Source organism: Polypterus senegalus, chromosome 8, assembly GCF_016835505.1.
Source record: "Polypterus senegalus isolate Bchr_013 chromosome 8, ASM1683550v1, whole genome shotgun sequence".
NCBI lineage: Eukaryota > Metazoa > Chordata > Cladistia > Polypteriformes > Polypteridae > Polypterus > Polypterus senegalus.
Genome location: NC_053161.1, coordinates 163,159,532 through 163,185,842, shown reverse-complemented (window position 1 = coordinate 163,185,842; position 26,311 = coordinate 163,159,532). Strand labels below are relative to the sequence as shown.

Sequence of the window (26,311 nt, the reverse complement as noted above, 5' to 3'; positions counted from 1 at the left end):
ACAGTACCACATTTGGACCGGATCAGCCTGTGCATACTGCACTTTAATATGTCCTTGACAAACAGTGTCTTGTGTCTGGTGGTGCAGCTACATCAAAGATGCCCCCAAATCTATTTTTTCTTAGAATCTCTTTGCTAGGTTTTCTCTTTAATGAGTTTGGTGTTATCTCTCTCCTTCTGTGTATCTGTGATTATATCTCCTTTACGTCAGGGCTTCTAGAGTTTTGAGTTTGCTATTTGCCTGCACATTTCTTGAGGTAAAGTCTCTTCATCCAAAAACCCTGTCTGATTTTGGATGATATTTCTTGACATATTACTTTTTTACATTCTTTTCACAGAGTGGAGTGGTGGTTCTTAGGTTAGGAGTCTGTGGTGGCAATCAGAAGGTTGCCGGTTTGAATCTCGTAAAAGCCAGAAGTGACTCTACTCTGTTGGGTCCTTGAGCAAGGCCCTTGACCTGCAATTGTTGCATCCTGGGTATGATATTAATCCACATCCAGCCCTGCAAGCAGCTCTTCTGATTTACAGGGAAAACCACTGCAGGGGTTGGTGGCAGGATTGGCACACCAGCCACCATAAAAAACTTACACTGTTCCAGTGTAGTACGGAGGTGTCACCCACTGCACTCGGGTCATAATCCAGGTGGTTCATTATGTGGTGGGTGCAGCAAAACACTATCAGTGCATGCTACCAAACTCTCTCAACGAGCAAAGAAGTGACTAGAAATGGTTCTTCTAGCTATCCAGGCTTTGAGTGCTTTACTTTAATAATCAGAACCATATTGTGATTCAAAACTCACAAAAAATGAAAAAGCCAGAGGCCTAAAATTCACCAAAAGGGTACAGTGGAACTATAAAACCTGTGTCCCACAAATAAAACCTTTGACTTATAAAAATGTTGCTTAATTGGATTAAACTAAGCTCAGAGGTCAAAATTTAAAGATTCACTAACAGAAAATTTTCAAACATAAAATTTCCGAACTACAAAAACAAAAAAAGGAAAAGAGCAACATATAATTATTACCAAAAGAAACCATTCCAGGTTGCATACTGGTAGATGTGCAGCCAGTATAATTAGGAAACACAAAGCAGTTTCACCTTTATGAGATTTGGTATTGATTTTATATTATAAAGCCCACCTTATAAAGGTACTCATCAACACTTGGCGTTAAACATGGTTCATTTGGCTTCCTTTACTCCTTCATTTCCTCATCATATTCCAACTTACTATTTCAGAAAATTTTTTGATAGTGAAATCTAGTGTGGCTTTGATTACTCCGGTCAGAGGATAGTTTACCACATTCTAAACAGCAATATGGCTTCTCTTGGTTTTATTTTCTCAATGATTTAGTGTGCTTTCTTTCAGGACAAGAGTAAACCTCACTCTTGAGTCTTAAAGTTTTTTTGGAAGTGATCTATGCATTGTTATTGTTGTTATTCCAGAGTGAATTCTTTTGTGGGTTTGAAGATGGAATCCTTTTCCACATTCATTACAGAAATACAGCTTCCCTACAGTGTGAATTCTTGAGTGCATCAAAAGACTGCTCCTGTAAAAAACTGTTTGCCACATTTAGAACTGCAGTATGACTTCTGTCTCAAGTGAATTTTGAAGAATTCTTCTGTCACAGAATTATATGCCACATTTAGAACAAGAATATGGCTTTGCTCACATGTGAATTTTTATGTGGTTCTCAAACATGACCATTTTTGACAACCGTTTACGACATGCAGAACAGCAGTGCTAGAATGGGGAGACTATGCCTGTAAAGGAAATGTTTGACACATCTAGAAGAGAAATTGAACTACTCTTCAGTTTGAGTCTGGGTCTCAAGGCTGACCATATGTTAGAATTGTTTACCATATTCAATTCAGCAATAGCGCTTTTCCCTAGTTTGAATTTTAAGACAACTGTGCAAATAATTTGCCACTTTTTGTACAGCAATGCTCTCCAGTGTGAATCCTTGGGTGGGTCTTAACACTCTTTAACACTTGTGAGGCTCACTTGAAAACATTTCAAATAGCAATACAGCTTCTCTTCAGTGTGAATTTTTTATGTGTTTGTGAAAATGGCTGTTGTCAGAGAATTGTCTTCCACATTCAGAACACGAATATGGCTTTTCTCCAGTGTGAATTCTTATGTGGGTCTTAAGATTGGCCATTCGTGAGAATCTTTTCCCACATTCTGAACAGCAATATGGCTTCTCTCCGGTGTGAATTCTTTTGTGTGTCTGAAGATGGCTGTTGCTGGAGAATTGTTTTCCACATTCCGAACAAGATTTAGGATTCTTTCCCACATGACTTCTTGAGTGGGATAGAAGACTGCGTCTGTAACGGAATTGCTTGTCACATTCAGAACAGGAATATTGCTTCTTTTCAGTGTGAACTTGTATGTGGGTCTGAAGACTGATCATATGTTTGAACTGTCTGCCACATTCACTACAGAAATATGGCTTTTCACCAGTATGAACTCTTGTGTGACTCTGAAGGTCACTTAATAGTGAAAATTGTTTTCCACATTCAGAACAACAATACAGCTTCTCCCCATTATGAGTTCTTGTGTGGTTCTGAAGATTGATGATTTGTGAGAATCTTTTGCCACATTGTGAACAGCAATACGGCTTCTCCCCAGTGTGAATTCTAGTGTGGGTTTGAAGATGGGAGATTTGTGAAAATTGTTTGCCACACTCAAAACAGCGATATGGCTTTTCTCCGGTGTGAATTCTTTTGTGTGTCTGAAGATGGGAGATTTGTGAGAATCGTTTACCACATTCCGAACAGCAGTACGGCTTCTCTCCAGTGTGAATTCTTGTGTGACTTCGAAGATCATTTAAATGAGAGAATCGTTTTCCACATTTAGAACAACAGTGACGTTTGACTCCTGTATTAAGTAGAAAGATAAAACAATATTTTCAATTCACTGCCATTCTACTGCCTTTAAGTCACAACATTAAATAAATGGTGATGGAAGTTATAAATATGCAACAGGAAAAAATCAACTTGCAACTGGAAAACACTCAACTTGATCATTTTGCCCTCTGCTTTAGAACTAATCACCAATAAATACAATCACTGGAGCCAAAAAAAGTTTATGCATTAAAAACTGGAAAATAATAATAAAAAAAATATTAACATACATTGTATATATTATTAAGATCTAAGGAAAAAATACTAAAAAAGTAAAAAAAAAAAAATGTTGACTATTTATTAATGCAATAGATAATATATTTAATTGAGTGCAATGTAAGTGTTGCAGTATTTAGTGTTTGTACTGTGAAGAATGAATTAGGTTGCAAACAGCACCTTCTAGAAAAAAATATTATCATGAACTACATGTACAGCCAGTAAAGACGCTAGCATTTCTCATACCCTAGGTGAAGGAGTAAATATGGTATCATTATATTGGCATTTCGACTGCAATAATTTGTATTTGCGAGACTATTGGGAACAGAATATTCCATGCATGCAGTTTAGGGTATAATTCTGGATGGGGGAATTGTGAGTGGGAGCACTGGGCTTGACCTCGGTGTTACATGCTTGTGCTGTATACAACGTCCATCTCTTTTCTCTTCTGAGATGCTCTAGTACTGTTGGATACAGCTTATTGTCATAATGAATCCAACTCCTCCCTCCATAGCAGTTAGACTAGAGGAGTATAGCGCATCTCAAGTGCGCAACCAAATCTTACTTCAGCTTTGGTGAATCTTCCCTCTTCCACTACAAAGGTCACACCATATGTCATCCTGTTTCTTTTCTTTTGTCAAAACATCTCCATCCCACAGAGGGGACTGGGCAGTCTAATGGTCTGGAATCCCTACAGATTTTATTTTTTTCTCCAGCCGTCTGGAGTTTTTTTTTTTGTTTTGTTTTTTCTGTCCACCCTGGCCATTGGACCTTACTCTTATTCTATGTTAATTAATGTTAACTTATTTTCTTTTCTTATTGTGTCTTTTATTTTTCTATTCTTTATTATGTAAAGCACTTTGAGCTACTGTTTGTATGAAAATATGCTATATAAATAAATGTTGTTGTTGTTGTTGTTATACAGAAATTAAATTAGAGGCCACAATATGATGAGGGTGACTTAATTCCAACTGTTGTTTTTTTACCTTCTCAGAACTCCAACATAAATCTATCCAATGAAACTTTTACCTAATTGAACTGCAGATCTGATGGGTGTAAACACTTATTCACTCGTCTGTCCACACTATTGGAAAGTGGTGCTGTTGTGGAGGTGGAGTTCAACTCTCAGCCTATCTACACTAAGCAAAAAGAAATGGGGTACCTTAAATAACCCATTCACTATAACATTACTATTGATAAATACCAACAAGTGAAAAACACGTTTCAGTTAATTTTCTTTTTTCTACAACATCACCAAATTTCAATCACAAAGCATTTTTGATAATTTAGGACATTTAATTTTTCTATTGTATGAGGATTTTTTTATCCCTAAATGATAATATATCTAAATGTCCTTTATTAGCAGATAACCTAGACCTGCCCCAGACATAATGTCCTGCCAGATTTCAGGTTTTTCACAAAGCGGGAAGTAGTGTGACTGTTGATGAGCGAGTGAGTTAGTAATTTGATTCTTTCATCTTTGCATTACACAGTATATATAAAGATTACTATTAACTGTAATTCCTATACAGTTCCTCTAATTTTTAAGTACAAACCTTCGATTCCATGCAGAAATTTTATAATCTCATACCCTTTATTTCATTTCACTACTAATATGCTTAGGTAGAGAGCTTCATTAATAACACTTGTGCTACTTTCCAACTGCTTATGGGCTGCACTATGTGCATACCCACCTTACTAAAAGAACAAGGGTTGCTATGTCTCTGTCTCTCCAATAGGTGGTCCATCGCCAAACATTAACACTGCTTTTACAACTTCCATACCAAATAACATATAACAGAGAAATGTGCATTGCATGGTGAACTGCACAAGTTAAAACCGAAATCTACATTGATTACTTAGATTTTAACCCATCTTAGATGGGTAGCACAGCTAATATTATATGCAGTATCATTTCCCCTCATTTGAACTCAAGTGTAGAAAGTGTGGAAATAAATCAAACTTAACTTAGTGTCAAATGGCATGTGATTGATGTATAATGAAATACTAACTACTTCAAATGTCCTGCTAAATAGTTAAGAGTTATTATAAAGTTATATATAAAGTTAACCCCTTTTAATAAATTGCCTGAAAGTCTCATGAATGTCACAGCCTGCTGCCAGATGATAATTAAACAACACTGTAACCATAACTGGCATTCTTCAACAGTGTTGTATGTCTCAGATTACCGACAACAGCACAAAGGTACATTGTTCTTAAAAGCACAATTTGTTTATGTGGTTATAATGTACGAAGTACTAAAGGACTATGTTCTGGCAAATCCACATGATTGTTTATTAAGAAAGTCATTCACGCAATACAATTACCAGTCAGACCCTTTTGTAGCATAAGCAGAAGAGGAATTTTGCAAAAGATCTGGGCTGTTCAAATGCAAAGTAACGAGACTCACTGAAATTTTTGATCAATAATTGAGGTTTAGGGGAGGCATCTCACTTGTTCTTTAAGTTCTTCACACTTCATTTCTTAGCAGCATGGTCATTTTATTTGTGTGTTGCTAACCTGATAATTGTACATCAAAGTACAGAATATCACATTATACAATGAGTTACCAAATGCCTAGACAATCTCCACAATTGCTATATTGTCATGACGCATGTAGAGGAAGAGTGTGACATTGAACCTTGGCACTATACATGCTCAGATCAGTGTCACTGACTGAACATTTGTGATTTGCATGGCAATTTGAAGAGTCGGACATTTAACAACAGACACAATTAATTATCAATGGTGTCCAATGACAAATCACATAACATTGTGGCCAGGAAGCACACCCCAATGCTGTCATCCTTAAAGGAAGTAGGATATTCAAGAGGTGTGAGACTGAATACTTCACAGAAGTAGTACTGGGTCACAGAGGAAATACTTTCTGGCAATTGTACAGAATCCAGCCATGCCTGCCTACAGAGCTGTGAGCCTCCAAAAGGCTGACTCTCTTTTTAAAATGACATTCAGAGATCTGAAAAGATGTCATGGAAGCCTTTCTCAGTGTCTAAAAAAATATATGAGGTAAAGCCAGCCTGCTGAAAATAGAAGCCAGACCACCCACTAATCCATACACACCAACCCTGGAGAAGGGTTAAAGGTGGTCTTCTTCTTGGTCCCATAAGGGGTTGTCACAGCAGATCAACTTTTTCCATATCTTCCTGTTCTCTTCATCTTGCTCTTTCACACACATCATCTGCATGTCCTCTGTCACCACATTCATAAACCTTCTCTTAGGCCTTCCTCTTTTCCTCTTGCCTATCAGATATATCCTTTACATCCTTCTCTCAATATACCTATCATCTTTCCTCTGCACATGTCCACACAAACTCAATCTCACCTCACTGACTTTGTCTCCCAACCTTCCAACCTGAGCTGACCCTCTAATATCCTAATTTGTAATCCTATCCATCCTTGTCACACCCAATGCAAATCTTAGCATCTTTAACTCTTCCACCTCCACCTCTCTCTCCTACTTTCTGGTCAGTGCCACTGTCTCCAACCCATATAACATAATTGGTATCACTACTGCCCTGTAGACTTTCCCTTTCCGTCTTGCTAATACCCGTCTGTCACAAATCACTCCTGACACTCTTCTCCACCCTGCCTGCACTCTCTTTTTCACCTCTTTTCCACAATCCCTGTTACTCTACACTGTTGATCCCAAGTATTTAAACTCTACCACCTTTGCCAACTCTACTCCTTGAATCCTCACCATTCCTCTGACCTCCTTCTCATTTACACACATGTACTCTGTCTTGTTCCTACTGACCTTCATTCCTCTCCTCTGTAGAGCATACATCCACCTTACAGGGTCTCCTAAACCACTCCCTACTCTCGCTACAGATCACAATGTCATCAGCAAATATCATAGTACATGGGGACTTCTGTCTAATCTCGTTGGGTTTTAGAACAAATCACAGCACAGAAACTGCACTCGTTAAAGTAGTAAATGATTTGCAGGTGAATGCAGACAGAGGCCATTTATCTGTTCTCATCCTCTTAGATCTGAGTGCCGCATTTGACACCACTGATCATAATATTCTTAGAAATCGCCTTAGTCAATGGGTGGGCCTCTCTGGCAGTGTCTTAAATTGGTTTGAATCCTACCTGGCAGGGAGAAAATTCTTTGTTAATTGTGTTAATTACAACTCAAAATCACATGATATCCGATATGGTGTTCCACAAGGCTCTATCCTGGGTCCGCGGTTATTCTCAATCTACATGCTTCCGTTAGGTCAGATTATCTCAGGTTACAACGTGAGCTAACCACAGCTATGCTGATGACACACAGCTGTATTTATCAATAGCACCTGATGACCCCGATTCTCTTGATTCACTGACACAATGTCTGACTTGTATCTCAGAATGGATGAATAGTAACTTTCTCAAGTTAAATAAAGAGAAAACTGAAATCTTAGTGATTGGCAATAATGGATACAATGAGGTTATTAGAAATAAACTGGATACATTAGGATTAAAAGTCAAGACGGAGGTAAAAAGCTTTGGGGTGATTGTTGACTGTAATCTGAATTTTAAATCGCATATTAATCAGATCACTAGGACAGCATTTTTTCACTTAAGAAACATAGCTAAAGTTAGACCTCTTATATCACTGAAAGATGATGAGAAGTTAGTTCACGTGTTTGTTTTCCGTCGACTAGATTACTGTAACGCACTCCTCTCAGGACTACCCAAAAAAGACATAAATCGTTTGCAACAAGTGCAGAATGCAGCTGCTAGAATCCTAACTAGGAAAAGAAAATCCGAACACATTTCTCCAGTTTTGATGTCACTACACTGGTTACCTGTGTCATTCAGGATTGACTTTAAAATTCTGCTTATGGTTTATAAAGCCTTAAATAATCTCGCCCCATCTTATATACTGGAATGTCTGACACCTTGTACTCCAAATCGTAACCTCAGATCCTCAAATGAGTATCTCCTTAGAATTCCAAGAACAAAACTTAAAAGTGGTGAGGCGGCCTTCTGCTGTTATGCACCTAAAATCTGGAATAACCTGCCAATGGGAATTCGCCGGGCTGATACAGTGGAGCACTTTAAAAAACTGCTGAAAACACATTACTTTAACATGGCCTTCTCATAACTTCACTGTAATTAAAATCCTGATACTCTGTATATTCAACTCATTATAATAACTATTCATGGTGGCTCTAAAATCTGTACTAACCCCTACTGTCTCTTCTGTTTCCTTTTCCGGTATCCTTTTGCTTGCGCCACCACCATCTACTCAAAGTACCGTGATGTTCCAACAATGAAGGATGGATTAAAAGCCAGAAGTCTGTATGACCATCAACATCAAGTGACTCCGTGAGAACCCTAACTACAAAGAGGACTATTTCATCTATGTTAGGTAGAATGCCCAGAGGGGACTGGGTGGTCCCGTGGCCTGGAACCCCTGCAGATTTTTTTTATTTTTTATTTTTTCTCCAGTCGTCTGGAGTTTTTTTTTTCTGTTTTTTCTGTCCACCCTGGCCATCGGTCCTTACTCCTTTTCTATGTTAACTAATGCTGTCTTATTTTAATTTATGATTTTGTCTTTTATTTTTCTTTTCTTCATTATGTAAAGCACTTTGAGCTACTTTTTTATGAAAATGTGCTATATAAATAAATGTTGTTGTTGTTGTTGTCTGTCAACCAGTCCATCACCTTTGGAAATAAGAAAGGTAAAATTTGCTTACCTGTTTGCTTTCAAAAGGTGGTTCTGTTCTTATTCTTTTGTTCTTCATGTTGACTGGCTACACAAAATGACCCTCACATTGCACTGCTTGCAAGATGCCACTTTTAATCCAGGAGAAAACTTAGAAACAATCTTACAATTAGTCATGCAACCTGACAACTGGTTATTTTACCATTTGTTGTGTATTATCTACTATTGAGTCAAACAAAGTGGGGGCAATTATGCTTATGATATGATTCAAGTAGGATGTAACTAAACATCCAAATTCTTCAACATATTTGTTTCTTGTAAGCTCACACTTACTGGAGAAAGAATTTCTTAATAAGAGTGTCCCATTTAGACTCAGTGTAAACCCCCTATTCTGGATAGAGAAATCGGGTTATTAGTTTCTGAGAAACCTGATAACACGTATATTTCTCTGCAAAATAACCCAATTGGCCATGTAAACCCGTAACTGGTTTACTGTTAAGGTTTTTACAGGCTGTGTATGTATTTGCTTCTCACATACTTTCAGCAGTCATGGACAGAAGCGTCCACAAAAACAAATTTCCAGAGGAAAATTTTCAGATATTTGCATTATTCCTTCTTCTGGTTGAAATAATTTGTCTCTGTACTTCAGAAATCACTAAATTTATGTGGAGACGAACGTACAGTGCTAAACTCATCAGTACAATCTTGAGAGCAGTAGAGTAACTCGTTAAAAGTAATGTGTGTTATGAAGTCTGATTATTTTTTAATTTAACAAGTAACCTAATGCAATACTTATTTGATGGAAGTAAAAATAAAAATACCTGCATTGTTATCATTCCAGAAGCACCAAGTATAAGGCCAGAAGCACACGTACCAGATGCCTCATATATAAACAGTGTATACTCACAAAAATGTTGCGTACGTCTGTTTCCACATTCACTTTGAAATGTATAAAAACTAAACGTAGTGTAAAGCCACGCATATTTTCATAGCAGCCTCACACCATGCGTACACCCTTTTCTGCACGTTTTTGCCAATTGGCAGCATACAGCATTAAAGTAATGCTACTGTTTTGTGTTGATTACCTTTCTTTTTCATATTTACATCCATTACGTGGGCTGTATCAAATACACTGAAATCACCTGCATATCGTTCACAAATTTAAATCACTTGATTGCAATGTTTCTGTAACAATATAATGGTGCACAGAATGGCCAAACTATTCTAGCTACCACAGCTGCTTTAGCATTGTTAGAAGACATCACAATTAGAAGAATTAGAAGAGAGATATGCATATTTAGAGATGATGGTTACTGGCTTGTACATCAATTTTGATTTCTAAGTACTATACTCTTGGCGCTGTGTGCTGAACTGACGCTGGCTCTACAAAGGCAGACTTTGAGGAATTGTGCTCTACCTGCTCATTTGCAAGTTCTGTCCATTCTCGAGTTTTTAACTACAGGAGCTTTTCAACATGAACATGTGGACTGATCGAGTATTTCACAAACATCAGCTGTATAGGATGTTATTATCCGCTTGTCATGCAGGTAGATAAGATTTCCTTATACTGTGGGTGAACTGGGAAACGTCAAAGCATAATTTGCAGCAACGTCCGGTTTTCTAAATGTAGTTGGAGCGGTCAGCTGCACACACATTGCTATTGCAACAACGCTGGACAAGTTACACCAGCCAGGTATGAATCACTAAAAAGAAGGAGCTGCCATTACATTATCTATAGCAGGAAAGCCTATAAAAAGGTGCAGGTGTTTTTTCCAACTTGTACAGCAAAAGGCAAGCAATCCTTTTACGGACAGCAAGCCACCTCAGAGCAGAGAAATGGTACGTTGTGGTTCTCTGTGCTGCCAAAGAAGAAAATTAACTGCTTGCAAGCTACTTAGGGTTAATAGCTGACAAAGCCGTTTTGCTATAATGGTAGGTTATTCATACAGGCGTCTGTCATAAGACAGTGTAGTAAGCTGACCTGGGACAATTTTCAGTTTCTTTAGAAACGCGTCTATTTGACACAGGAAAGATGAGCTTTCCTTCTTTAAGGTCTATCTGATCAATGAAAAAAATAAGAACAGAGGGCCCATTAGCGTAATAAAATAAAATATGTTTATTTTTAAGAAATAAGGGGAAGGAAGAAGAAATTATAAAAAGGCAACTGAAAAAAAAAATGTAATTTGCTCTTCTGCGCGGCCACAAAGAATCCACGTAGTCATCTGTGACTGAATAAAAATCTAATTGATTGAACTTGTCCTGTCTTCCTCAGGTTTTTGTTTCTTCCACAGTGCCGAAGCTTCACTATAAAGGCACCTTCAGAGAATTCATTTTCTTATGTAAATAAAACAATTTTCACTCTATTAATGTCCTGCTTTATAGTGCATAGAAAGTGTGTCGCATTGTGCAAGCATGTAGCATGTGTGGTAAGGTGAGGTCCGCGGATGTTTGGCATTTTGAATAAATAATCGCCGTGTTCACATCGATGTGTTGGTTGGGGTTTAGGTTTGGTCATGATAACGTGACGAGAGTGGTTCCCCTGCGTGATGCGGGTGCGGATGGCCCTGCACTTAGTGCACAGGTGTAGGATCACCTGCAACCCTAATTGATGCCGGAAGCTGCTGATTGCCCTCAACACCCCCATTTTAAAAGGGAAGCGCAAGTACAAGAGAAACAGGAGAAAATGAACCAAGAAAAAGAAAAGACATAGTTTGACGGGAGAAAGAAAGTGAAAGGCAGGATGTGGAAGGAGTCAGTGTGAGTGAGCACACTCACTCGAGGGACAGAAGGCAGGCAGCTGGGAAGGAGAGCCCCTTCAAGCTGATCTTGGTTATGGTACTGACCATGTTGAGTTCAAGAGGCTCCCATAATAGAAGAGGCAGCCAGGAGACAACCCACATCTTCACAATGTGCTGCATAATGTGGCACACAATCATTGTTTGCCCGGACCTAAAGAGATGTATTATGATGACCCTGACCTTGACCCACCAAATGATCAGTCAAATCGGAAAGCGTTACCACTTCATTTGAATTTAATTAGCAGAATGTAAAAATAGGTAATCAGATGCTGCATTCATTTTTAATCAATTCATTTAATTTGTGGTCAATATCACATAGTACAGCCCTAATATTCCTTAGTTAATTGGCCACATCCATTACAGCATCCACTGTTGCATTCTGTGACTACAGAACAGCGTCCATCAGCATACAGCCAGATGTTCAGCCAATAATTCCAAAGAAGAGGTGTGTGTGCACCCAGCATCTGAAGATGGGCACAGAAGTACCTGGAGTCATGTCCTCGGCACGGGGGTCATCTTTGTAATATTGTCTGAAACACAATAATCAGACGATGGGCTGTGACTCACTTTTCACGTCGACTTTGATATCTATTTCTTTTTTATTTCGGGCATTGTGTGACTTTCTGAGTGTCTCCACAATGCTGCATCACTCCATTAATTTCCTTTTGTTGCTTATACCACTGCTTAACCCAAAAAATAATACAGTTTTCCTTGCCTCCACTTCACATTCACTGAAATCTTCTTTCTTCCATGCGTTTGTGATATTGTCTTTTAACAAAACACTGAACTGAAGGGTCTATTTATATTGATTTGCAAATTCAAAACTGCAAAATTCTGGGAGTAGTCAAGGTGTGGCTCTAGGCGCATGCATATGTGTTAAATTTCACGTTCATTGGGATTTATAACGGGAAACTGCAGAGTTTTATGCATCTGGATTTTTTTGTGCATCATGCAGTTTTGTCTGTACGCCATGTTTTAGTGTGAAGTCTACGCGTGGCCTTATACATGAGGCCCCAAGTCTTTTACAGGGGTCAATTGCCCAGCCAGGCAGAAAAGAGTCTACTGTGTGCATTCCAATAAAAAAAAAGATATGCATTGGTTTAGACCAGTGTTTCCCAACCTCGGTCCATTGGCCCCCCTGTGGCTGCAGGTTTTTGTTCCAACCTGCTTCTGTTTTTAATTGGACTCCTGTGCTAATTAAGTGAGGTGTTATTCCCAAGTTCTGTGTTTTGGGAACAATATAGAAATTATATATATTAAAATGTACCAAGCAGTTATATGGGAATACATTTTATTTTTAACAATATTTTCATCTTGATTTTCATTCTACTTTTCTAGGTGTTCTAATTGTTTAATTAATTCATTATTTACTGATTAGTGGGTCTGCTGCTAAAGTACTTGCGGCTTTTGATTATTCAGTGTTGTTTACCAGCGTGTCTGCTCTGCTCATCATTAATAAGATACAACGAAGGAGAAAAACTGCACAGAGAAAGGGCAAAATATAATGAAATCAACAAAAGAGATTTAACCATTTAAATCTACAGCAAAAGCAGAAATATTTCTAAATGTCTTATAAATGTAAAAATCATGCTGCTGTGCTTCTCTGAATGTAGAATAAAAGAAAAATAATACCAGCTAATTAAATGAGATCAGTGCTATCAGGTGTTGTCACTGATTAGGAATCTGGTTGGAACAAAAATCAGCAGTCACAGGGGGTTCCCCAGGACTAAGGTTGGAAAACACTGGCTTAGTCAAAATGTTTTTGTTTATGGACTTATATGTGAACTGCGTGTGATGGGTGAGCCTACCTGTTTAACAATATTACGCAGAGTGATGAGAGATTCAACTGAGTCAATGCTAACAGGAAAAGAGGACAGGAAAAAGCTGTATCTTGTGTTGTATTTGCTTGACAGCATAAGTAAGTAAGAAGCTGTACTTTTATTGGTTTGAGAGAGATGGGTAGGTCTGAGGTCTTTTCTTTTCAGAACTATGCTAATTATTTCCAAGTTCTAAAGTGATAGAAAACAACCGGTTGTAAAATCCCATAATAAGTTCACTAATGGCCATTTGAATCGATTTTCGTCATATTCAGCAACAATTCAACTCTATTTGGGTTAGTTTTGTAGAAATTTCATGTATGCTGGTAACAGAGATATGGGTGGGTAGTAATGAAGGAGAGGAAAACAAAATCTCCAGTTAACTGCATTAGTTGATGAAAAATGAAATTCTGTGAGGCTCTGCAGTCAATTTTAACAGAGAAGGTCCCTGGAAAAGCTCCATTATTATAAATACAAATGAGATAGTTTAATCAAAAGCTATCTGAATCCTTTGACTAGTGAATTCCAAGCTCCCAAAACCTCTGCAGTTACTTTAATAAATAGAAATGAGTTTGTATATGTTCAGAAATGAGTTACTTTACACCTTCAATTTATCAAATTCCAAAAAAAAAGTTCCCTCACTTTCTTCATAAAATGTTAAACCTAAGGCCTAAACCTACACAAAAAAATATTTATATTTTTTATTTTACACTTACTTTCTCCAGACTGACTTGAAGGTAGTGCCTTATCTTTCAGCATTCTAACAGTCCTCCTTGTGTCATATGCATCCTCAGCCTCTTCTTTAGTGCCCACAGTCACCAATTCATAATCTTCATTCTTAATGGGCAGACTCTTCTGTACATGATGTACAGGCTCCCATTCACCATTGTCCTCCTCCTTAATGCTCACCGCCATTATCGCCGCAGTATTTATGTCAGCCTCAAACACTTCCTCTTTTACATCCATCTTGGTGTTACAGTAAATGGTAGCTGCTTTCTTCTTACTGTGGAAAGAAGAAGATTTAATTCCATCAGAACTTCTCCATTAAGATCTAAAAACATTAGAATTTCTTTTTGCGTGGTATTCTCTCAGTTAACACCAAAACCACAATGCATTTTTAGTACTATAATGACCAAGGCCATGCCAAGTGGCATCTGAATCCTTTTGTTCTCACTGTAGCCCATTAATGTGACATGCTGATAACGCATCTCTAATGCCCTACCTAAAAAAGCATAGACAGCTTAAAACAGCTTAAGTGAACATAAAAAAAAAAAAACAATTTTTCTTTACCTATATTTTCACTTAAAATGTTCTAGGGTCATTTGCTGCTCATTGGGAAAATGATTGAATATTTATTGTGTGGCGGACTGCTAGGGTCCTTGCCCGGCCTGGATGCCTCCACGCTAGGAGGGCTGAAGGAGCCAGTCTATCCAGAGCGTTACCTCCCCCGGAGTGCTAGAAAGCAGCACCCATGGATTGCAGCGGTGCCTAGGATTCCCGCAGGGCTTCATGGGATCCATGGGCGCCACCAGGGGGTGCTGTAGCTGCAATAGGTCATCAACCACCTGGAGCACTTCCAGGTGCATTATAAAAGGACCCAGCAGCCACTATGGGAGCCAGAGTCAGGAGGAGGTGGACAAAGCTGGCCGAGGAGGAGTGGAGAAGGAAGGAAAAGTAAAGAAAAGAAAAGCAAAAGAAAAGTAAAGAAAGTGTGTTTGTGCTTGCTGGAACTGTGTAAATAGAAAAATAAATCACGTGTGCTTGGACTGGTCCCTCAGTGTCTGTGTGTGTGTCGGGTTATAGCGCTCTCTATCTAGCACAATCTGGTATTTACTAGGGTCATTAAAAATAAACCATGCAGGATTTCTTTTGGAAATACCTTAAAATGTACATCTACACTCACACATTTCTGTAGATATGAAAACCACATTTGTAAATGTAAGTGGAGTGTAGGGTTATTAGAAAAATCTACTTCAGCAGTCACAGCAGATTCTTGGCATCTTCTATAAGACATTGCAATATGCAAAACAGCGACATTTGCTCAGTTTTCTTTTGTTTAATTGTATGTGCATCTTCCCACCTGGCACTGTATTGTTCTGCCAGCAGCAACAAGAACCACTGTGACACAAAGTGACTTCCTAAATCAACGCTGCTGCTCAGCATAAAACCAAGTGAAAATGTAATTGTAAAAAGAATATACACACTTTTCAGTCTGCTGGGCACATAAAGTAATAAAAGAAGAAAAATGAAATATTTTAATGTTGGATGAAGATTGGAGCGGAGGATTTCCACAGTGCTTTCAATATCATCCAGCCTTCCCTATTAAGGGGTAAACCGAAGAGATAAGGAGGAGGATGAGCCAATGGTGTCTTCCTGGATAATGGACTATCCATTGGGCAGACTGCAGTTTTTGACTCTCAAGCACTGTGTTTCTGATATGAAAATGAGCAACACTGGGGAAAAATAAAGTTTTATCGATTGATCTGTATTTTTCAGAATATGCATTTAAATGTCAAATGTTTAAATGTTGTGTAGTTACACTTTAATTGTATTCCTAATAGACCATATGGGTTGTCAAACGCTTTGGGGGTGCTGTTGCCCCAAAACCCAACAGACAGACGTCCAGGACACAGGGTAAAAGCAATGAGAAGTATTTTAGTTGTTTATTCTTCTCAATTAGTGCATCCAAAGCACCACAGCCACAAGAAAGACAATTCAATCAATAATAAACACAATTCTTTTCTCCATTACACCTCCCAGCAAGCTCCATCACACTACTCCCAACTTCAGCTTGCTTTCTAGGTCTTCAATAGTCCTTTATATAGTCCTTGACCCAGAAGTACTTCTGTTGTTCCTGTCACGTGGCTTGCCAGCGCTTCCGGGTCAGATGGAGAATCCCAAGTTTTTAATCAGCCTGTAAGTACTGTGGGTTTTCCGTCTTGACTTCCAAGCACTTCCGGGCTGCAAGGGAAGCTTGACTCCCCAGGTCCTTTCACAGCTCCCCCTGGCGGCACCCATGGCACCCAACAGGGCTGAAAAACCAGACTCAAAAGTCTCACGATGCCCTGCGGGAATCTGGGGCACCCCTACACTCCAGGGGAGCTGCTATCTAGCATTTTGGGAGAGGCAGTGTCCTGAAAAAGCTGCTTTCCCCCATCCTTCCATTTCAGGGCCGTCCGCCACAGGGTATAGAATTATCATATTCTTCAGGGATCTGCAATCTGTACTATCCTCCTCAATTCTCTGCTGTTTTTTCTGGTTCTTCTGTGGAGGTGATCTGCTCTACCACCACATGATCCTCCTGAGATGATGGGTGTCACAGCTGTCCATGAGACCAACTTCATTAAATCATATCACATGAAGCATGAAAACTAGGAGGTTTAATTTAAGAACATTTATGTTAAATAGAATTTCCACTGGAGGCTTGGATGGTCTTTTAGCCTTGGAACTTCGGCACATTTTGTTTCTCCAGGTTCCTGTCCTCCTGCCCATCTGACCTTATTGCCAAATCTTAATTGTTTTTCTTTTCTCGTAACTTTCTCTTTGTCGTGAAAGTGTGCTAAATAAATAAATGTTGTTGTTGCAAGCATCTTCCCATCTGCCTCTGCACTTTATCAGAAGCTGCCACCTTGACCATCACTCTTGTGTTGCCTTAGACAGTAGGCTGGCAGCTTCCATCTTATTTGTTTACAGCACATTATGAAGCATGCATGTCTTCTTGGCAAGTAGCTTATTGGCACTGAAAGTGATGTCAACAGATTGTCAGCAGTGATATTTCTCCTGTTGCCTATGAAAGGCTAAATGAGACACATCCCCACAGTTGCAGACCGTCTTTCCCTGGTAATCAAATGTGTTTTTCTTCAAATAGGAAATAGCACTTAATAAATATTTGTTATATTTGTCAGCAGCTATACATAATTTGATGTCACACTTGCAGGTTTTACTTGACTTGTACTGAGTGACACATTCAGGGCACATAGTAAAATCTCCCACCTGGTCTTTCCCAAAAAGGATTAAAACCTGAAAAACGTCTGAAATGATATGGTTTAACTCCAGCAGAAATATTTGTAATTACATCTTTAGGAAATGGAATGGACAGTAAATTAACCGCCAGCATGTTGTAGCACACAGCAACTGGCCACCTGCATGTTCTTGCACACACTGAATAAGTTCCTGATCTTACTCTAAGTAACAGCGCCAGCATAAATTCACACCCAATCTGACGCTGTTCGTTTTCAAATAATATTGCATTAGTACAATGATGTTTTCACATATATTGTCTCTTTCTTTCAGGTATGTAATAGAAACCACAGCATAGAGAGAAGTGTGTACATTGTAACAGGTACACACATTGTAAATGTAGGAAGGACGATCCTTGCGTGTATGTGAACTGTTAACATTTGAATCTGACGATTGCATATAGCGCTGAACTTACTGTTCTGTATTATTCTTTCCTCTGCATGTCCTGGAGTACAAAAGAAAACAGCATACAGCAACATGTGGGGACTGGCAAGATCGAGGGAAAAAAAAAACACGCGGTCACTGATTACAAACCGCAAGATGTTATGCGAATGAATATGAATAATGTTGCATCCGTGCTACAAAGTTTTCCGAAATGTACTATACAGGTCATAAAATGAATAATTCCAAATATCATATATACATATGAGCAGGAACACTCAATAAAACTGAATAAAAAAAAATCAAGTGACGGTGAGATACGAAGAAGGCAGCTTTTATCCCTCCAGATGAGAGAATGTCCAGTTCCATTGTCTCAAAACACCACTCACATCTCCAGTTATTCCCAGTTTCAAATAAAACTAACAGTGTCAGATTTAGTATTTATTGGGATCGTGATTTAGAGAGAATAAAAGTGAAAAAAAAGGTAACTTTTACAAGTCCTATAAATGTACACCGTCTGTTGCAGACGCAAACCAAGTGTATGTGTGTACGGTATAATATTAACAATAAGAGCATCTCACTACTGAAAAAGGCAAATATAGGAGTGATTCGGGATCTAACCAGGGACTCTTGATTACAAGTCAGCAAATCTTACCGCTAGGCCACAGAAGCTGTTGTCTTTTCCTTGAACCTTTTGTGAAAGTGTTTACTTGATCTTTGGACTTCAGGCTTCATACATTATATAGTTCATGCCTACATTTTGTCATTTACTACTAAAACATGAAAAACGTTTCTGTTTTAAAAATGTGTTTACATAGATTACTGTGGAAACGGAACACACATGAAATGTGTATTCCAAATAACAATCTATTATTTCCACTCTAAAACCCCACTTCACTCCCAGATAATCAATCAAGGCATGAGCTGGGAGAGGTTCGTGCACGTTCTAAGTTGGTTGGGGATGGAATACCCGGCTGCTTGCAGCTTGTCTTTATCGGCACATTTAGAGGACAAAAGACGCTTGTGGACAGGTGCGAACGGATTTAAGGTGGGCCGGATCCACAAGTTTTTTCGTAGGCTCTGGTATTTCTAGTGTTAACAAGATATCCCTATGTTTGTTGGGAAAGGGCCCAGTTTCCCCACAGCCCTACTTAGGATATAGTGAGTTTGAAATATAGATGTTTAATGATGTTCATCTAAGTATATTTATCAATTTAATTTTAAGTGGATATAATTGGGATTTGACTAAAAAAGCTCAAACTTTTTAACTGATTATAGACATTTAACTAGATCTGTTTCTGATTATAACTATGCTGTATAGCTTGTAGAATAAATTAATCTTGTGGGTTAATACTATTGGATGTTATGGGACAACTGTTTTCAAAGCTTCGTGGGTTAAAGTTGTGTTTAATGTATTGGATTAATATTAAAGGTCATCATAGTCATTTGTTTGCAAAGAGAGTGTTAGGAAAATAACAAGAAAATTGTTGTTAGCTTTGTGTAGGTGGTTTCTGTGCATGCCGAATATAAGGGCTTATTGGATTTTCAATTCTACTGTGGTGTTCCTATAACAATACTCTGTACCAGTAGTAGATTTTACAATAAATAATTTTGTCATCTTTGAAAATTTGATGCTGGATCAATATATTAATCAAAATTATCATGGAATATTAACTATGCTAAATGGATCTAAAGATGAATTGATGGAAACTGCAGGAGAAAATATTGTTGTTCCTAAATTTCAGGTTTTTGTAAAGAAAGGCCTTTATAATTTATACACAACAGATTTTATTGCTATTGTTTTGGGTTTACAATGGACTGAAGAACTGTCCCCAAATACTGTGTCATTTGTTTTCTTTTCTATAGAATATTAAAACGGGTCAGCTTTCATCCGGACAGAATGTATTGATTTGAGTGAATCAGACATTGGACTGTTTATAATGCACTGGCTATAACGACATATTGTGGTATTCTACACGAAATGGCTCACATGGATACTCAACTTGCTTAAATGGAAGAATCCAAATCCACCTCTCATAACTCAAAAGGGAAAGGAATGCATATTTTAAATTGGAAAATATAAAAATGGTCTATCCGGATAACCGTTCACATTATTTATTTTTTTATTTTTATTTTTTTTTTTTGTAATTTGCCAAGAATTCATTAATGTCACAATACCGCATAAAGTTCTCTGATGTGAATAACAGAAGAAGTGTGTGTATGTGTTTATAAAATGTTCTTTTACGGTAGTACCTCTGTGTTGCATTAGCGAGTGTGGCTATGCAGGTTATTTAATCTCTTAAAAATGTAGTAATCAAAGTGTTCTTCCTATGCGAAATCGCCTCATCATTGACAATAAAAAATTCAGCGATCCCACGATGACAAACGACTGAAGGAATATAACATAAAGTGAAGTGTTATTACGCTGACTGATGAGAATGAAAAACCCACCTCCATAAAATAACGGCCTCAAACCCAGATCACTTACTGTTTGTATCTGAGTGATGGAGACTTTCCAAAGTTGGTTCACTGGACAAAAACGTGTCGTCTCATCCACTGTTTCAGACTACTGTCAACAAGCGATAAGCGAAAGACGAAAGCTTAGTACAGTTTTCGTCGCACTCAATGACGTCACGCCTCACGTCAACCATAGTTGCTAACGGATCCAATCTAAATACAGAGTTTGAGGATTCAACAGGGTATAGATCTGGCGCATGCTCTGTGTAGCAAGTTGAAATGCCGATCATGCATGCGCGTTCACTCGCTCAGGTTTACACGAACCTGCGCGCCCCCGCCAGTTTTTTCCTTCTTTGCTTCACTGTAAAACTATGAATGAAAAAATAAGAAACGTTAGTTATAAAAGACAAGGATAGACGGCTGCAGGTTTGATGAAGTGGCTTTGTTAAACTGACCCTAGAGATTGTTTGTTATGTGTAAGTGTGTTCGCCTGGTGATGGACTGGTGCCTTGTCCAGGGTTTATGCCTGCCTTGTGCCCAGTGCTTGCTGAGATATGCTCCAGCTTCACAGCACCCTGCTTAAGATAAAAAAAGTTTTTTTGTCAATTTGATGAATGGCTGGCTAGCTCTTTCTTTAAAAGTTTGTGGTATATTTTCTGCTTGTTTTAATTCTGTTACCTAAAACTGACTCAGAACAGCAAGTTGATCATTTTACTTCCTTCATAAATTATATCCCATAGTACATTGTCAATCCCTTCCACTCTACATTTAGGTAAGATTAGATAGACTTTTATGTAAAGTCACATTCAGGGATTTGATGATCTGAACAGCTTTCTTGGCAAGGCCATTGCTCAGCAGACTTTATCACAGCCTGGAAGTCTCCAAACTTAATAATAATAATTCATTACATTTATATAGCGCTTTTAACTTGTCCAAGTTGTGTTGTAGCTCTTTATCCGAAATGGTGAGGATTGATATCCAGTGTCAGTTAAAAGTTAGTTTGCAGCTGATGGATTAAAGCAGCGGAGGTGAAAGTGCTGAGATTGTCCAACTTGATGTACTTGCTGTGATATTTCACTGTGACGGCTACATTTTGAATATTCCATATGAACTTATTGGTTGCCATAATTTGCCACAGTCTTTTCTACTATCTTCAGTTTTTTAGTGTTGGACACCTAGTGTTCAAGGTATGTGCTGCACCATCCAAGCATGTCCTCAGTTTGCTTACATTTCTCCATCACCATATGACCAGTACTGCTGCACAGAGCCATTTATCTCTCTATTATAAAAAATAATCCTGGAAAGGAAAAGCAGGGCGACAAGACGTGATCTTCTCGGAAGACACATAAAAGACCCGCAAGACGCAAACAATATCAAATAAGAGCTCAGCCAGCAAAACACTCAGTCGCGTAAAGGCACGTAGCACACACAGATCCTATGCTCTCAGCACATATAAAGCGTATAAGGACAATATGTTCTAGATGAAATGTCAACGACTAAGCAAAGAAGAAAGAGCAGCGTGGAGAAAAGAGACCCAAAAGTGTTGGAGAGGAAAAAAGGCAAATAAGAGATTATGAAAGCAGTGGAATTCGAAAGGCTCAAACAAATGATGGTGCGATACACATGCAGAGAAAGGTAAAGCATATGAAAGCAGTAAAATTCAAAAGTATTGTAGAGTCCCAGCCCAGTTGAAGCCTTTTTTGTTTTAAGTGACTGTTAGGTCCTATTGAGGGAGGGTGGAGTACAGCGCGGAAGACTGATAGCGGGGTATTGATTGATGCGGTAAGGGGAGGGGAGACCCGGGGATGAGGGGTTGGAGAGGGTGCTAGAAAGTTGTGTTTGGGGTTACGAAGTCAGCAATTATTCAAGTAAAACTTTTATGACACTTTATTACATCAGTCGCTACAGTATCAAAAAAAAGATAGTAAAGATCGCATTAGCACAAACAAAAGGAAATTAATCATCAGGACCAGGTGTAATTGAAAAAATAACAAAACAAAGCGAGGTCAGAAATAAAAGGCAAAGAGCAGAAAACAAAGTCTTTTCACCTTTGCATTACTGAATGCACAAAACGTAGATTTACACAATAATAGACCATACGCTATGAGAATCTGTGGTCCCGCAATAGTTAAAGCAACGACAAGTTGAATTTCAAAGAAAACACAATTCGGTCAGGTGTATATTGATGACCACAGAGAAGTGATGCAAATTTTAACTGGTGACAAGAACAGTAATGTATATATTCCGCAAATAACATTAGACACCAAAGGAGATCTTGATATGCCATTCGTATTAAAATGTTTACAGTTTCCTGTGAAAATAGCTTTTGCTATGACAATTAATAAATCATAGAGATAAACATTAGAAAAGGTTGGATTATTTATTAGAGAAACAGAAACAATATTCACTCACAGGCAATTATACGTTGCATTGTCACAATGTGTTTCCAAAAACAGAATCAAAATTCAATGTGATCTTGAAGAAAAGGTAATTCCAAATATTGTCTTTAATGAAGCTTTAAAGTAAAAGTGCAAATAATGAAATTGAAACAATTCCAAAGAAAAAAAAAAGCTTTTAAAATTGTATATCTGATTAACCAAACACCGGGGTTGGCAAGCGAAGCGAGCAGAGGGCAGATGCCCCTAGTTTTCTAAAGTATTTTGTAATGAAGATTTTCTTCCCTTTTAGGGATAGCCATCTGTGAGACTTCGGAAGTTTCCACTTGGGTTTCTTCCAGCTCACAGTCACTCAAAGGTAAGCTATTATACATCACGTGGATTTGGAAATCCATGCCATGTCTATGTCAGACAGCATCTTCCTAGTAATTGTATCAGCAATAGCAATGTCCTTCCCAGCTGTATGGATGATGCTGTTCTATCTTTACAGTTGCAAACATGCTGGAGTCTTGGTGATGCTGAAGCTAGCAGCTTCTTGATTATGGACTCCAATGAACTCCACAATCACCTGTCAACCATAAATGTTATGATGAAAACCTCTGTATGCAAGGAAAATGGCATAAAGCTTTTTCTGGATTTGTGTGCAAATCCTTTCTGCTTCACAAAGTGATTCAGGAGCCTAGGAAATTGGATTGACAACTTGCAGAAGAACTACACTCCGCTCACATTTCAACTCATTGACTTCTAACCTCAATGTCTGGTTTAAAATACACTAGAAAGTGTCCTGTCTCTTGGATGGTGTGATCTTTCATTTGTGGTATGCCATGTCATACTGCTTATCCTAGATAAATACACTGAACTGCTTCAATAGCTAGTACAATTGCACATTTATGTGAGAGAGGCCAGGTGTGAACTTAGATCTTTAATTTGACTTGTCAAGCACTGCTTTGAATTCTGTGTGTTTCTATAGTGGCTGCATATACTTGATTGCAGGCATCTTTGTAGGATCTGGCTTGATGCTATCTGATACAAGACAATGTCCAAAATAGATGACCTCTGTGATTCCAATGGTGCTTTTGTCTGAGTTGAGATGAACACTTCTCTCTCTTTGGATCTTTTCAGCATAGCAGGAAGATTGTAGTCATGTTCCTCCTTAAGCTTACAATATATTGATGCCTTCAAATGTCTACTCTACCTTTTGTTGAAATTTACTTTGAGCCAAGTTGAAAATAAAGGTAGAAGGGAGGTATTGAAGACACCTCAGTGATATGACATCCCTCACACTAAAATGGCTAGAATGGTATCAAATGCTGGCATGGTATAGTGATGATGTCTGACTGCTGTTAGATCATGAGGATCAAGACACATCCTGAGTTTACCTTGCTGAGGTTTTTCTCAATAATCAGTGCATTGGCCCACTTAGGGCGCAGACACCATCTTAATGATTCCCCTTTTCTACGTACTTTCCAGTGCATCTTTTTGCTGATTGCAGAAAGTATATTCCTTCAGCTTAAGGGTGAATCATGCATTTAAGGAAATTATTGAAAATTATGGGGAAGTGTATTTAAGACTGAAGCCAGAAGCACTTCTTTACACAAAGAGGAGTGGGAATCTAGAATAAACTACTGAAACATGTAGCCGAAGCAGACACTTTGACCTTTAGTAAGAATCTTCTTCTTTCGGCTGCTCCCATTAGGGGTTGCCACAGCAGATCATCTTCTTCCATATCTTTCTATCCTCTGCATCTTGTTCTGTTACACCCATCACCTGTATGTCCTCTTTCACCACATCCATACACCTTCTCTTAGGCGTTCCTCTTACCTGGCAGCTCTATCCTTAGCATTCTTCTACCAATATACTCAGCATCTCTCCTTTGTTAATGTCCAAACCAACGCAATCTCTCCTCTCTGACTTTGTCTCCCAACTGTCTAACTTGAGCTGACCCTCTAATGTCCTCATGTCTAATCCTGTCCATCCTCGCCACACCCAATGCAGATCTTAACATCTTTAACTCTGCCACCTCCAGCTCTGTCTCTTACTTTCTGGTCAGTGCCACCGTCTACAGCCCATATAACATAGCTGGTCTCACTACCATCCTGTAGACCTTCCCTTTCACTCTTGCTGATACCCATCTGTCACAAATTACTCCTAACACTCTTCTCCACCCATTCCACCCTACCTGCACTCTGTTTTTCACCTCTCTTCCACAATCCCCATTACTTTGTCCTGTTTCTCCCAAGTATTTAAACACATCCACCTTCACCAACTCCTGGTAAGCCTCACCATTCCACAGACCTCCGTCTCATTTACACATATATATTCTGTCTTGTTCCTACTGACCTTCATTCCTCACTATGGATGAGATATTGGGACAACTTAGCCACTGGTTAAATAAATGCGTTTGATGGAGTGAATGGTCTCCTCCTGTCTGCCAAATTTTGCATGTTTCTTATAAGGAATTCTTCTGGGAGGGTAAACCACAGGTATTGCTTTTGGATCAAGGGGAATTGTACACTCACTCTGAAAAGAGGTAATTTCCTGTAAAAACATCAGAGATGTCTTGCATTATAGAATGAACTTGCTATACTTTTGAAATGTGAGAATGAAGCTGAACAGTCATCACAGAGTCATGCAAAAGGTCATCCTTTGTGATTCCTAGTTGTGTAATCTGATATTTTAAAGGCAGTGATATTCAGCAACGACAGTTATTAAGGTTAGAATCCCCTCCGACTAAAAGTCATGTAATGTGCTGCTGACTTTAAAGGAATACGTGACACAAAAATTATATATTTTTTTATGTTACTTAGCCCATGTAGTGTGTAGTGATGGCCGAGAAAAAAAACTCATGTTTTCATGCAGAATGGAAATAAAAATGGGTTTGATGAAACAGAAGACCATAGTGACCAATGTTAGACAATAGAAAACAATATCTAAATATCCATTAAAAAAAAAAAATTCCCATTACTCGTGTTGCATAATCCACATGTGAAGTCATCCAATCATATGCTCATAATGTCCAAAACACATGTATTGAAACTAAAATAGTGCTAAATAAATCAATTCCAGAAAATACTTTTGTAAACCAAAATGGAACAGGGTCAGATGTGCCCAAGCAATTGAATTAAAGACTTTTTGATATTGTTTGGTCACCACAGACAATTGGCACCATGGTTCTGTGCAACCCGGGTTCATGTCATTGTGATGGGGTACAGGCTGATCAGGATCTTGGCAAAATAACCAGCTCCCTTTTTTCTCCTCCTCTTCTCAACTATATTAGCAAGAAATATTGATGATGATGGTACTCACTGAAGTGTTCAGTTGCACTGAAATTTAATTACAGCCCCATCCTGATTAAATTCTAAAACCAGTGACCTTTGACTTAAACCTTAACTGAATAGGTAGTAAAACATGGTAAATTGACTATTTTGGTGCAAGTTTGGGGTCATTAAATCCTTTATTTTATTATTTCCACCAGAGGGAACTTGCCATTTACTGCAATATACAGATGGCTGTGATAGAGGAGACTTACCAGGCTCACATGAATGCCATGGGGAAAAGGTCAGCAAATATTATGGAGGAGGTCTGTGACTGGGAATCTGTCAACAGATTTAAAAAATGTATGTACAGTGTACAGTATAAGGAAAAATTCA

At 38.4% G+C, this 26,311-nt stretch overlaps 1 protein-coding gene across 1 annotated transcript; it reads right to left on the bottom strand.

The window, feature by feature from the left end:
- Window positions 1-617: 617 nt before the first annotated feature.
- Window positions 618-20,418, bottom strand: LOC120533319 (gastrula zinc finger protein XlCGF8.2DB-like). The gene is made up of 3 exons (XM_039760159.1): window positions 20,297-20,418; window positions 14,124-14,410; window positions 618-2,876 (listed from the first exon to the last, which is right to left on the bottom strand). The coding sequence occupies exons 2-3, from the start codon at window positions 14,371-14,373 to the stop codon at window positions 2,035-2,037; spliced, it is 1,092 nt and encodes a 363-aa protein (XP_039616093.1). The 5' UTR covers window positions 14,374-14,410; window positions 20,297-20,418; the 3' UTR covers window positions 618-2,034.
- Window positions 20,419-26,311: the final 5,893 nt, after the last annotated feature.